General features: G+C 40.9%; 1 protein-coding gene across 3 annotated transcripts in view; it reads left to right on the top strand.

Moving 5' to 3' along the window:
* chd7 (chromodomain helicase DNA binding protein 7) overlaps positions 1 to 9,457 on the top strand; it is a 126,611-nt gene extending 117,154 nt beyond the window's left edge. For 2 of the 3 annotated variants that reach the window (XM_061936589.1, XM_061936596.1), the window contains exons 35-41: positions 3,562 to 3,732; positions 3,803 to 4,030; positions 4,988 to 5,206; positions 5,269 to 5,409; positions 5,491 to 5,595; positions 7,173 to 7,338; positions 7,435 to 9,457. In XM_061936589.1, coding sequence (XP_061792573.1) covers positions 3,562 to 3,732; positions 3,803 to 4,030; positions 4,988 to 5,206; positions 5,269 to 5,409; positions 5,491 to 5,595; positions 7,173 to 7,338; positions 7,435 to 8,291 — 1,887 coding nt within the window. In that variant the 3' untranslated portion in view covers positions 8,292 to 9,457. The remainder of the gene's footprint in view (positions 1 to 3,561; positions 3,733 to 3,802; positions 4,031 to 4,987; positions 5,207 to 5,268; positions 5,410 to 5,490; positions 5,596 to 7,172; positions 7,339 to 7,434) is intronic. The other variant, XM_061936604.1, reaches the window with a different exon arrangement.
* Positions 9,458 to 13,151: the final 3,694 nt, after the last annotated feature.

The following is a 13,151-nucleotide window of genomic DNA, read 5'->3' as shown; positions in this document are numbered from 1 at the left end:
CCTTTTGCCTCAATTACTGCGTTAATGCGGCGTGGCATGGAGTCGATGAGTTTCTGGCACTGCTCAGGTGTTATGAGAGCCCAGGTTGCTCTGATAGTGGCCTTCAACTCTTCTGCGTTTTTGGGTCTGGCATTCTGCATCTTCCTTTTCACAATACCCCACAGATTTTCTATGGGGCTAAGGTCAGGGGAGTTGGCGGGCCAATTTAGAACAGAAATACCATGGTCCGTAAACCAGGCACGGGTAGATTTTGCGCTGTGTGCAGGCGCCAAGTCCTGTTGGAACTTGAAATCTCCATCTCCATAGAGCAGGTCAGCAGCAGGAAGCATGAAGTGCTCTAAAACTTGCTGGTAGACGGCTGCGTTGACCCTGGATCTCAGGAAACAGAGTGGACCGACACTGGCAGATGACATGGCACCCCAAACCATCACTGATGGTGGAAACTTTACACTAGACTTCAGGCAACGTGGATCCTGTGCCTCTCCTGTCTTCCTCCAGACTCTGGGACCTCGATTTCCAAAGGAAATGCAAAATTTGCATGGTTGGGTGATGGTTTGGGGTGCCATGTCATCTGCTGGTGTCGGTCCACTCTGTTTTTTGAGATCCAGGGTCAACGCAGCCGTCTACCAGCAAGTTTTAGAGCACTTCATGCTTCCTGCTGCTGACCTGCTCTAAGGAGATGGAGATTTCAAGTTCCAACAGGACTTGGCGCCTGCACACAGCGCAAAATCTACCCGTGCCTGGTTTACGGACCATGGTATTTCTGTTCTAAATTGGCCCGCCAACTCCCCTGACCTTAACCCCATAGAAAATCTGTGGGGTATTGTGAAAAGGAAGATGCAGAATGCCAGACCCAAAAACGCAGAAGAGTTGAAGGCCACTATCAGAGCAACCTGGGCTCTCATAACACCTGAGCAGTGCCAGAAACTCATCGACTCCATGCCACGCCGCATTAACGCAGTAATTGAGGCAAAAGGAGCTCCAACCAAGTATTGAGTATTGAACATGCTCATATTTTTCATTTTCATACTTTTCAGTTGGCCAACATTTCTAAAAATCCCTTTTTTGTATTAGCCTTAAGTAATATTCTAATTTTGTGACACACGGAATTTTGGATTTTCATTTGTTGCCACTTCAAATCATCAAAATTAAATGAAATAAACATTTGAATGCATCAGTCTGTGTGCAATGAATAAATATAATGTACAAGTTACACCTTTTGAATGCAATTACTGAAATAAATCAAGTTTTTCAAAATATTCTAATTTACTGGCTTTTACCTGTATGTGGATATGTTTAGTCCATGTCACCATACACCATATATATGTGGATATGTTTAGTCCATGTCACCATACACCATATATATATTTTCGGAGTATAAGTCGCACCGGAGTATAAGTCGCACCTGCCGAAAATGCATAATAAAGAAGGAAAAAAACATATATAAGTCGCACTGGAGCCTGGCCAAACTATGAAAAAAAAACTGCGATTTATAGTCCGAAAAATACGGTATGTGGATATTTAGCCTTAGCCTTGAATAAACACTTGATGCATATAATGACAGCAGTATGATGATTCTATGTGACTACATTAAAACATTCTTTTTCATTAATATATGCTACTTTTAAACTTTCATGCAGAGCGGGAAACCACAAGTAAAAGTGTATTTATTAAACATTTATTAAGCAGTGGCACAAACATTCATGTCATTTCCAAACAGAAAGTGCAAGATTGTTAGAGACATTTTAAAACAAGCTATTAGTGCACTTTTGTGCATGATGTCACTAAGATGACATATCAAAATAACACTAAATTAAAGTGCACTTTTTGTACCGAACGCCACTACAATAGTTTAAAACAAATAAAGTGCACTTTTGTGCATGATGTCACACAAGATATTTCAATAAGTGTCAAATAAAAATTAGCTGCATAATAGGAAATCAAATAGTGTATGTCCTTCACTATGGGGTAGGTTCCTGCGGACGTTATCTCCTTCTGTCGTTGTTTTGTTTTTCATACGGTGTTGATATGGAAATAGTTGCCTCTGCATTTTGTTGGTGTGGCACCGAACGGAGATGTTGACATGCGGAGTAAGCACTGTTCATTCTCTAGCAGGTGACTTTTCAAATGATGCTACATATTAGCAGTAATGCTACTTTTTATAGCAACGCTTTCGCCCCACACTTGACAAATTACGGTTGTCTGTTCGACATATTCCCACTTGAAGCCAAACCACCGCCAGACGATGGACCCCCTGCTGTTTTTTGGGGAATTAATTATTCCTTCATTTGTTACCAGATTGGCACCTTCTTTCTCTCGTATTACCGCTAGCATCACAGCTAACTTTAGCCATGCTGGTACCTCTCTGCTCCGCGAGGGCGTATACGTATTTGACGTATGACGTGACAGTATGTGACGTGTGTAAGAAGGTGCGCTTGTCTGTCTGTGAGAAGGAGAGACAAGAAAGAGTGAGAAGAGCCTGTAGTGTAATGCCAGCAGCTAAAAGCAACTGTGTGAGAAGGTATACTCCAATATCACCATATAGTCATTTTCTATATCGCACAGAGACAAACCTGCGATATATACCGGTACAGTATATTCTATATATCGCCCAGTCCTACTCTCAACACTGGTTATCTAGTCGTAAAACACTGAGGCAACCTTCAGTACTTTGCCACACTAATTAAATAGATTTTAATTACTGTATTTTCCAGACTATATATGTATAAGCTGCACCCATTAAATACAAAAATACAAAACAAAATGTTTTCCACATATTAATCGCACTGGATTATAAACTGCAGATATATACGTTGTTAAATGAGTTATTTAGATTTTATAAATGTTTATTTCATCCATCCATTGTCTACCGCGTGTTCATCTCGGGGTCGCAGGGGGGTCGTTTACCGACATTAATTATTTCCAAACACTGTAACACGCCAGTAAAACGGCTGATCAAACAAAACAGAAGTCATGGTCATGGACCCACTAGCTGCACAAGCTAGCTCTCCAATCAGCTAAACAGACTCAATAACTCCACGCTGACGTTTTGGTGAATTTCAAAAGCTGAAACTATACAAAAATGTAATTGTAAGTTAATAATACTAACACAGACACTTGTAAACATGTTAGCATATAAGCTAATGCTAACAACGCTAGCTTAATTACATTACAATAGCATGTACAAATATGCATGAAAACACTCCTACAGACATCACACATGGGACGCTTTAGTAGGGAAGAATTGTTTTAGTTATATTGTAAAACTTACAAACGTTGCTTGGAGTGATGAAAAATCCACAGATTAGTAGCACCGTTTTTATAAGCAGCAAGCAGGCTCAAGGCGTAACAAACTACACTTTGATATGAGTTACTTTTGGTTTCACTTTGTCATGTTGATGTCAGTCAGCCAATGTGAGGACCGTGGATATGAAGGGGTTCCACTGTATGTTGTAGAAACATTGACATTGTAGTCCAGCATCTGACACTGTAGTCCAGCATCTGACATTGTAGTCCACCATCTGACATTGTAGTCCAGCATCAGTGTATTGTGTGCTGCAGGACAACACTGTGGGTCTGCCAGTGCCTCGCCAGAGGAGGAGGAGAAGGAGGAAGATTGAGATTGAGGCAGAAAGAGCAGCCAAGAGGCGTAACCTGATGGAGATGGTGGCTCAGCTGAGAGAGAGCCATGCCACCATGGAGTCCCAGAGTCAGGCAATAGATCTCACCAAGGTAAGATTCTTTCACGCTTGCCAGACCGAAGAGGTCTGCATGAGCTAAAACTGCTTGATGTTCCTCTCAGGGTATGCAACACAAGGCCTCCTCCTCCTTGGCCGGCTTCCCCAGTGCCCTGGCCACCAACCCCTCTTTCAAGGCCCAGATGGAGATGCTGCAGCAAGTCCCGCCCTCAGGACACCGAGCCAATGGGGCGCTGGAGGCTGACCTCCCCATGATGAGAAGGAGGCGAGGGCGCAGGAAAAATGTGGAGGGCCTGGAGCTGCTCTTCATGGGCAACAAAAGAACTGGAGGGGTATGTTCTACAAGTTGAAATGAAGTCAGTTGTATTTATAAAGTGCTGTAGAAAACATAGAAGTAAAGGATAAAAAAGTTAAGTCCATCAACTAAAAGCTTTTGTGAAAACCAAAGAGTCTACACAGTCAAGATCACAGATGGACTGGTGCAAGTGTTTCCAGAGTCTGGGAGTTAGGCCAGGGTTCTCTGGGTTTTGGCATCTTTAGGAGACCCTGGCCTTAAGACCGAAGGCTGAAGTGTAGGGACACAATAAACCAGCGATAGACTGAGGGCCCACCATGCGAGACACGGGAAGTCAGGACTAAAATCTGCAACTTTATGCAGAATTGGACTGGAAGCCAATGAAGACTTGATAGAATGGGGTTCTGGGTGCACCGCTCAGAAGTCTGGCAGCCGCATTGGGTTCAGTCCCAAGTCTCTTTGGAGTTGTGAAAGTGAAAAGAGAATGACTATAGTCAATGCAAGATGAGATGATCCATGTCACATTTTCACTACACATTTCTCACTTTACAGACATTTCTCAGGTAATAGGAACAATGACCCTCCTAAGACTTGGACTGATCTGCTTTTAACATATGCACCCAGACCACCAAGGAGTTCTTGATCAGGGGAATCTTTTTATCATTTTACCTTTTGTTAGAATCTATCCAAAGGAAATTGGGAGACAAGCAGTTATTGATTGAGGATAGACATTTGAATGAAATACTGTTTGGATGGCCAGGATGAGGGTGTCAGCTGTGGAAGGGGTCTGGGATGGTTGAGGATAGACATTTGAATGAAATACTGTTTGGATGGCCAGGATGAGGGTGTCAGCTGTGGAAGGGGTCTGGGATGATTGAGGATAGACATTTGAATGAAATACTGTTTGGATGGCCAGGATGAGGGTGTCAGCTGTGGAAGGGGTCTGGGATGGTTGAGGATAGACATTTGAATGAAATACTGTTTGGATGGCCAGGATGAGGGTGATGGGGCCAAGGTGTCAGCTGTGGAAGGGGTCCCGGATGCCGCTCGTGCCCAAAGACCCAGTCTCCCAGTCTCGGAGCAGAGTCCCAGTGGAAGATCTCTTGCATCCGGCAGCGTGGAGGAGGAAGAGGCCGGCGTATCCAATAAAGAACTGGGGGAGTGGCTGAGGCAGCACCCCACCTACACCATGGACATGTCTGCTTTTACACCAGTGAGTCTACTCTCACCTCCTCCCGTCCTTTATGTCTCTTCTAATCATCTCATCTTCTGTAGAAGAACGAAGAGTTACTGCTGTCTCAGTTCTCAAAGCCTAAGCAAAAACGTCATCGCTGTCGAAACCCCAACAAAATCGACATCAACACCTTGACCGGAGACGAGAGAGTGCCTGTGGTCAACCGACGTAACGGACGCAAGGTAGGAACACCTCTCTACTTGACCTTCTTCTTCTTCTTCAGTCAATCCTTCTCAAACTGATTGCATGCTTTCTTCTTCTAGATGGGTGGAGCCATGGCCCCGCCCATGAAGGAACTTCCCAGATGGTTACTGGAGAACCCAGAGTTCTCCATTGCACCAGACTGGACAGATATTGTCAAACAGTCGGTTAGTAGCCCAAACAATTAATCACACATTATGTCAACATCAGTCATACATATATTTCAAAACCATTCTGTAATTGGTATTAACATATATATTTTTCTTCTATCGTTTTGCTGCTTATTTTCTGACTCCACGTAACACAGGCCTCACTTTTTAGTAGTTTATTACACTTATTCTGCGCTCCCTGAATGTTGCAATTTAATGTCACAAATATCTTCACAGTCAAATGTATATTTCCCACAATGAAAGAACATTAGTACACAAAGGAAGCTCGCTAAATGAATAATAGTTTGCTTTATACTGATTAAAAGCAACACAATTATAGAGGATGAAGGTTGGCTCTAGCTTCATGCTAACATACAATGGAATACCTCATTGACAGGCTAAAGAAAGTTAGCTTGTACAAACGTTTATTAAATGACATTTTACCAGAATAAAATAGCAAGTGCATTTCTACTTGTCGCATATATTCACCGAACTGTGTAGAAGTGAATACTGAGTACTCCTGCATGTGACTAACTACACTTACTGTATCGCAAGATCTTTAAAAAGACTTTTACTTTTCATCGATGGCAGTCTGAACATGAAATGACATTCTAATATTGGGCTCTGCGTTTTAAAGTGCATTTTAATTATGCAAAGCAGTAATAACCTGTGATTAATCATGATTATTCAATGTGTACAATTATAATTATATTAGTCCAAATTCAAAAGTGATTAGTCATGATTCATCCAAATTCAAAAGTGTGATTAATCAAAATAACATAAGTGTGGTGAATCAAGATTAATCCAAATTCAAAAGTGTGATTAATCAAAATAACATAAGTGTGGTGAATCAAGATTAATCCAAATGTAAAAGTGTGATTAATACAAAATTCAAAAGAGTAATTAATCATATTTGATCCAACATTAAAAGTGGGATTAATCAATATAAATCCAAATTCAAGTGTGATTAATCAAGATTCTGAAGGCAAGTATAATCAAGGTTTATCCCAATTCCAAAGTGTGATTAATCTAACTTCAAAAGTGTGAATCATCATGATTAATCCACATTCAAAAGTATGATTACTCAGGATTTATCCAAATACAAAAGTGATTTATCCAAATTCTGATTAATCAAGATTATTCCCAGTTTAAATGTGATTACTCAATTTCAAAAGTGTGAATAATCCTGATTAATTCAAACGTGATTCAAACCATGATTAATCCAAATTCTGTTGTGTGATTAATCAAGAATAATCCTAATTAAAAAGTGTGATTTATCCAAATACAAAAGTGATGAATCCAAAATGAGAAGTGTGATTAAACCAAATTCAAAATTCAGATCAATCATAATTAATCCAGCTTCAGAAGTGTTTTAATCAACATTGTGTGATTAATCAAGATTAAACCCAATTAAAATGTGATTATTCCAAATTCAAAAGTGACTATAATCCAATTAAAAAAGTGTGAATAATCTTGATGAATTGAAATTGGAACATGATTAACATGAATTGAAATTGAAAAGTGTGATGAATCCAAATTCAAGTGTAAATGATGAGGATGAATCAAAGTGTGATTGACACATGACATGTCCGCAGGGCTTCCTGCCAGAGGCCATGTTTGACCGGCTGCTGACGGGCCCCGTGGTCAGGGAGGAGGGGGTCAGACGCCGCGGACGGCGACCCAAATCTGAGATCGCCAAGGCGGCGGCTGCCCAGGTGGCTGCAGCTCAGGCCGCCCAGGTCACTGCTGTGTCCTCTGCAGGTAAATTGGCTTGAAGTCATCCATCTTGTCTTGTCTTCTCTTCTCTTTTCTCCTGTTGCTTGAAGTGGTGATGTTGTGTTGTCTTGTGTGGTGCAGGAGGCATCAACCCTCTGCTGCTGAACAGTCTGTTTGGAGGCATGGACCTCAGCCTGCAGTCTCTCCAGTTAGCTGCTGGCCTCATGGCCTTCCCTGCACCCACTGACCCCAAGCAGGCCGCCTCCATGCTGCCCCTCATGCTGCCCGCCATGGGGGCTCTCCCCAACATGTTTGGCCTGGGCGGCCTGTTCCAGAGCAACTTGGCCTCCGCCTCCGCCTCTGCCAACACCAACGGCACCGCTGACGGCGAGGCGGAAGACGGCAGCGCGGCGAAGAGGAAGGAAGAGGACAAAGATGGAGGTGATGAGGAGGAGGAGGCAGACGATGGCGATGAGGGCAAAAATATTACAAAGAAGAAGAAGAAAAGCCAGAAGGAGGGCGAGGAAGCGGAGAAATCCCAAAGCAACATGCCAGATAGTGATCCTGCAGCCATCAACAGTGACGCCGCCGCCTTGCTGGCCGCTGCCGGCATGTCCGCCAATTCTCTGGCGTTCAACCCTTTCCTCCTCTCCACCATGGCGCCCGGCCTCCTCTACCCCTCCATGTTCTTACCTCCGGGCCTGGGCGGACTCGGCCTGCCCGGCTTCCCCAACACCTCCACCCTGGCCGACCTCCAGAGCGCCATAGGAGTACTGGGGGGCAACGCCCTGGTCGCCAACCCCCCCAGAGACGATGACGACGACGCAGCGGGGCAGCAAGCGGCAGCACAGGAGGAGGACGAGGGGGAGGAGGAGGAGGAGGAGGAGGAGGCGCAGGGAGCAGAGGCAGACCTAACCGAGGAGAGAGCAGCTGCAACAGAGACCAGGAGCCAAGAATCTCTAGTGGAGGAGGCGGGGACATCTCCACACCAAGACTAAAGTGACCCCTGACCCCTGCCACCTTTACTCATCTAGCCTTTGTTCTTTCTTTGTGGGCCAGGTGTGTTACCTGAGAGGCAGCATTAAGTTAAATCTTTAGTCTAGTCAGGGAAAATCAAAGACTGTCGGCCAGTTTTCATCTTCCAGTAGTGCTTCTCTTCTAGGAGGAAGGCCAGTGTGGGCGAGCTCATGTAGCCAATTCTTCTTCACACACACACACACACACACGCACACACGCGCTGCCCTCGTACTGTTACCCAGTCACACACTGTTTGAATTCCAGTCTTTCCACTGCCGGTCTTGGATCCTTGTGTGAAGGATCCTCACAGAGACCCTGTTCCAGGTGGTCCAGTTCTACGTTCCGTCACGTCCTGCTACTTTCCAACACGCTTGAAGACTTTAGTCCCACACTGACACCAGACCTGCCAGACCAGGACTGAAACACAGCGTGCTTCAAAGTAAATGAAGTTCAGCTTCTTTTTTTCTTTTTTTTCTTGTTTATTTTGAAATAGTTGACAAGCGAGCGTGGTGCTTGATTTGTTTCCCTTAGTAAACGTGCTGTTGACACAAAGCCAGCACCACGCCACCGTAAAATATGTCGAAGTACATTCAAAGACTAATTGTGTCCATCGTAATAGCATTCACTACCACCGCCAGCCCAGCACACACACGTGTGTGTCATGCTGAGACAGCAATAACTATGGCAGCTTTTGAATGTTCCAACATAACTCGCCCAACACACACACACACACACACACACACACACACACACGCAGACTGTATGAATTAACCACAAGTGTCGTATTAAAGAACTCAAACTGTAACTGATAAGTACTGCAATCAATTTTGTCTCACTTTGTTCCTGTTGATGCACTGGTGTTCAAATAATCAGGTACCTTTATTACTTAGCTACTTTTCTTGGAGAGAAAAAATGGACTTTTTGTTACTTTTAGCCAGCAAGCTGAAGAGCATTACCTCAAAATTCTTATCTAGCCTTGAAGTTTACAGACTTATAATGTAAATGTTTTTTGTTTTTTTTCTTATTTCATTTTTGTTTACCTTTACTTTTTTTGAGTGTGTCTTTTTGTTTTTGTTTTTGGAGACATCATGTATGATGAATTGTAGCTATGATGCTTTTAATAAAAGTGAATCATGATATTCGCCTAGGAAACCAAAGCACCGCCTCGGTCTTGTTTGCAGTTTGTATTCATCAATATGCACAAACATTACATTTTATTAACATGATTGTATTCATCAATATACCGTACACAAACACAAGAAACAAATGATTGTATTCATCAAAATACACAAACACTACATTCTATTAGGACAAGAAGCAAATTATTTTATTTATTGAAATACACAAACATTACATTTTATTAGGACAAGAAACATGTTATTCATCAAAATACACAAACATTACATTTTATTAGGACAAGAAGCAAATTATTTTATTCATTCATACATACAAACACTACATTCTATTAGGACAAGAAGCCAATAATTGTATTAATTATTATACACAAACATTACATTTTATTAGGACAAGAAACATGTTATTCATCAAAATACACAAACATTACATTCTATTAGAACAAGAAACATGTTATTCATCAAAATACACGAACATTACATTTTATTAGGACAAGAAACAGATTATTATATTCAATATACACAAACATTACATTCTATTGAGACAAGAAGCAAATAATTTAGGGGCGCCATGATATAAAAATGTCATATCACGGTTATCGCGGTATTGGTGAATATCCCCAACGTACTTTCACACTAAAATATTTGAGCCAGGTTATTTAAAATAAATTGGGCAGAAGAATTTCACATAGTATTCTGGCTTCTTAAGAGCAATATTACTGATTGTTTAAATGTCTTCAGTTTTAATTATGAAAGATTGTCGTGTGGATTTTGTTTTTGTAGTGGGGATTTATTTTCATGATAAATGAGTTTCCGGTGCGTCACTTCCGGTTTGTGTGACGTCACGCGAGTTCACGTCCGGTTATTAATCTGTCATGTGTAGATCGCTCTTGCTCGAAAATAGCAGTCTATAGGTTTAATGTACACTTGAACGGTTTAGTTTGTCAGGCAGCAATGCGTTTATGTTCATTTATGTTTTTAGTTTGTCATTTCCTAACGAGGAAAGACGGTAACGCACTCGTGTGTTAGCATTGAAGCTAGCTAACGAGCTAGCTGCAGTATCGACGGTCTGTGACTTTAAATCAAAGTGTTTTTAATCACCGTTTTACCATAAATGTAAAATACTTCAAATCAACAATATTAATCATTAAAAGTCGTACTGCTGCAGTGTACCGTTTTCGTTACATCCCTAATATGTTTGTAGAGGGTTGCTTAGTTTTAATAAAGTTGTAATACTGCAAAAATAGAGGAAAACATAATGTAATATACTTCTGTCAAAGTTAATATGTTAACGCATGCGATTAATCAAGAAAAAAGATCGCATTAATTGCGCACTTTATTTTGACAGCCTCTACTTTCGCGGATGGTTACCTGGAAGGCAGCACGTGTGGTGACGCGGTCAGTGATCACGTGTTGTGATGCGGTCAGTGATCAGGTCAAAGCCTCCGCCAGTGCGTTATGACCAATACTATTCAGGCTGCTATTGGCGATACTTTTATAAAAATAAACATGCAGGGTCTGATAAAATGTACAAAGTAGTGTACTATTTCAAATAAGATATAACATAAACAATACTAGGCATTTATTGATGTCAAACTCTAAGGAAAGTGGCATGAATAACAATATAGATAAACCAGAAAAAAGTGGAGAGAAATCTTACAAAGTACACAAAATGGTGTTTCAAACCATAACAAAAGGAAACAAGTAAAATAAATGAATTATTCAGAATTACTGTTAGAATAAAAAGTAATTCACAATTGAATTACATAAACATGAAAATAATGTAAACGACACTCAACAAAAGTGTCTAACAATGTCTCATTCACAAGTTGACAAGTTAATGAGATAACTCAAGTATCACTAGTACTTAAGTCTCACTAGTACTAAAGTATCACTAGTACTAAAGTATCACTAGTACTAAAGGATGTCTACAGCTACAATTCCCCCCAAAGTACAACCAGTGATTTTAGGCTTTATATTGTGCAATTTGGCATCTTCATCCCTCTATCATTTTCCTTTAGAATTGGAAGAAATGAGCTTCATACTTTAGTAAGGAGAAAGACATTCAGAAAGATATTCTGTACATTTTGTCTTCTACACATTTTTTGTATGAACTTGGAGCAGAAAGAGCAGTAAACACGGAAGCTTCACGCTGGCAGAAGAAGCCACAAGCTTGGCCTTGGACACCGTCGCTCAAAAAGCAGAAGAAAAAGAAGGTAAGCTTATTTTGCGTCCTCTTCTACTGACTTTTTTAATTGCTGGAATTGTACTTTGAGTTGAGTTTGAATTGTGCTTGAGTAAATGCTGAAAGACCACATAAATATGCTTTATTTTTCCTCAAGAGAAATTCACATTTCTAGCAATTCCAGAAAAACGTTTTCTAAAACAAAAATGATCTCAAACCACAAACAAAGTAAATCAAAATAAGAAAACACTGCGCATTAAAAATGCAGGCTCAACAACAAACAAACTGCATGATAGAAATGCTGCAAGTTCACAGAACTAAACCAGTTAGTTAAGAATGGCAGACCTCAGCAGTATCCATCTTTTTCTTAAATATTTATTTATTTTTTAATCAATCTTTAAAGACCTGAGCAGTATCCATCTTTAAAGACCTGAGCAGTATCTATCTTTAAAGACCTGAGCAGTATCCACCTTCAAAGACCTGAGCAGTATCCATCTTTAAAGACCTGATAAATATCTATCTTTAAAGACCTGATAAATATCTATCTTTAAAGACCTGATCAGTATCCATTTTTAAAGACCTGAGTAGTATCTATCTTTAAAGACCTGATAATTATCTATCTTTAAAGACCTGATAAATATCTATCTTTAAAGACCTGATAAATATCTATCTTTAAAGACCTGATCAGTATCCATTTTTAAAGACCTGAGTAGTGTCTATCTTTAAAGACCTGATAATATCTATCTTTAAAGACCTGATAAATATCTATCTTTAAAGACCTGGTAAATATCTATCTTTAAAGACCTGATCAGTATCCATTTTTAAAGACCTGAGTAGTAGCTATCTTTAAAGACCTGATAAATATCTATCTTTAAAGACCTGATACATATCTATCTTTAAAGACCTGATCAGTATCCATTTTTAAATACCTGAGTAGTATCTATCTATATTTAAAGACCTGATAAATATCTATCTTTAAAGACCTGATAAATATCTATCTTTAAAGACCTGATCAGTATCCATTTTTAAAGACCTGAGCATTATCTATCTTCAAAGACCTGATCAGTATCCTCCTGGGGTGTGTGTGTGTGTGTGTGTGTGTGTGTGTGTGTGTGTGTGTGTGTGTGTGTGTGTGTGTGTGTGTGTGTGTGTGTGTGTGTGTGTGTGTGTGTGTGTGTGTGTGTGTGTGTGTGTGTGTGTGTGTGTGTGTGTGTGTGTGTGTGTGTGTGTGTGTGTGTGTGTGTGTGTGTGTGTGTGTGTGTGTGTGTGTGTGTGTGTGTGTGTGTGTGTGTGTGTGTGTGTGTGTGTGTGTGTGTGTGTGTGTGTGTGTGTGTGTGTGTGTGTGTGTGTGTGTGTGTGTGTGTGTGTGTGTGTGTGTGTGTGTGTGTGTGTGTGTGTGTGTGTGTGTGTGTGTGTGTGTGTGTGTGTGTGTGTGTGTGTGTGTGTGTGTGTGTGTGTGTGTGTGTGTGTGTGTGTGTGTGTGTGTGTGTGTGTGTGTGTGTGTGTGTGTGTGTGTGTGCCAG

The sequence above is a fragment of the Nerophis lumbriciformis genome, linkage group LG03, assembly GCF_033978685.3.
Source record: "Nerophis lumbriciformis linkage group LG03, RoL_Nlum_v2.1, whole genome shotgun sequence".
Lineage (NCBI taxonomy): Eukaryota > Metazoa > Chordata > Actinopteri > Syngnathiformes > Syngnathidae > Nerophis > Nerophis lumbriciformis.
Note: the sequence above shows the minus strand (reverse complement) of the source record. Positions and strands in the feature narration are given on the sequence as shown.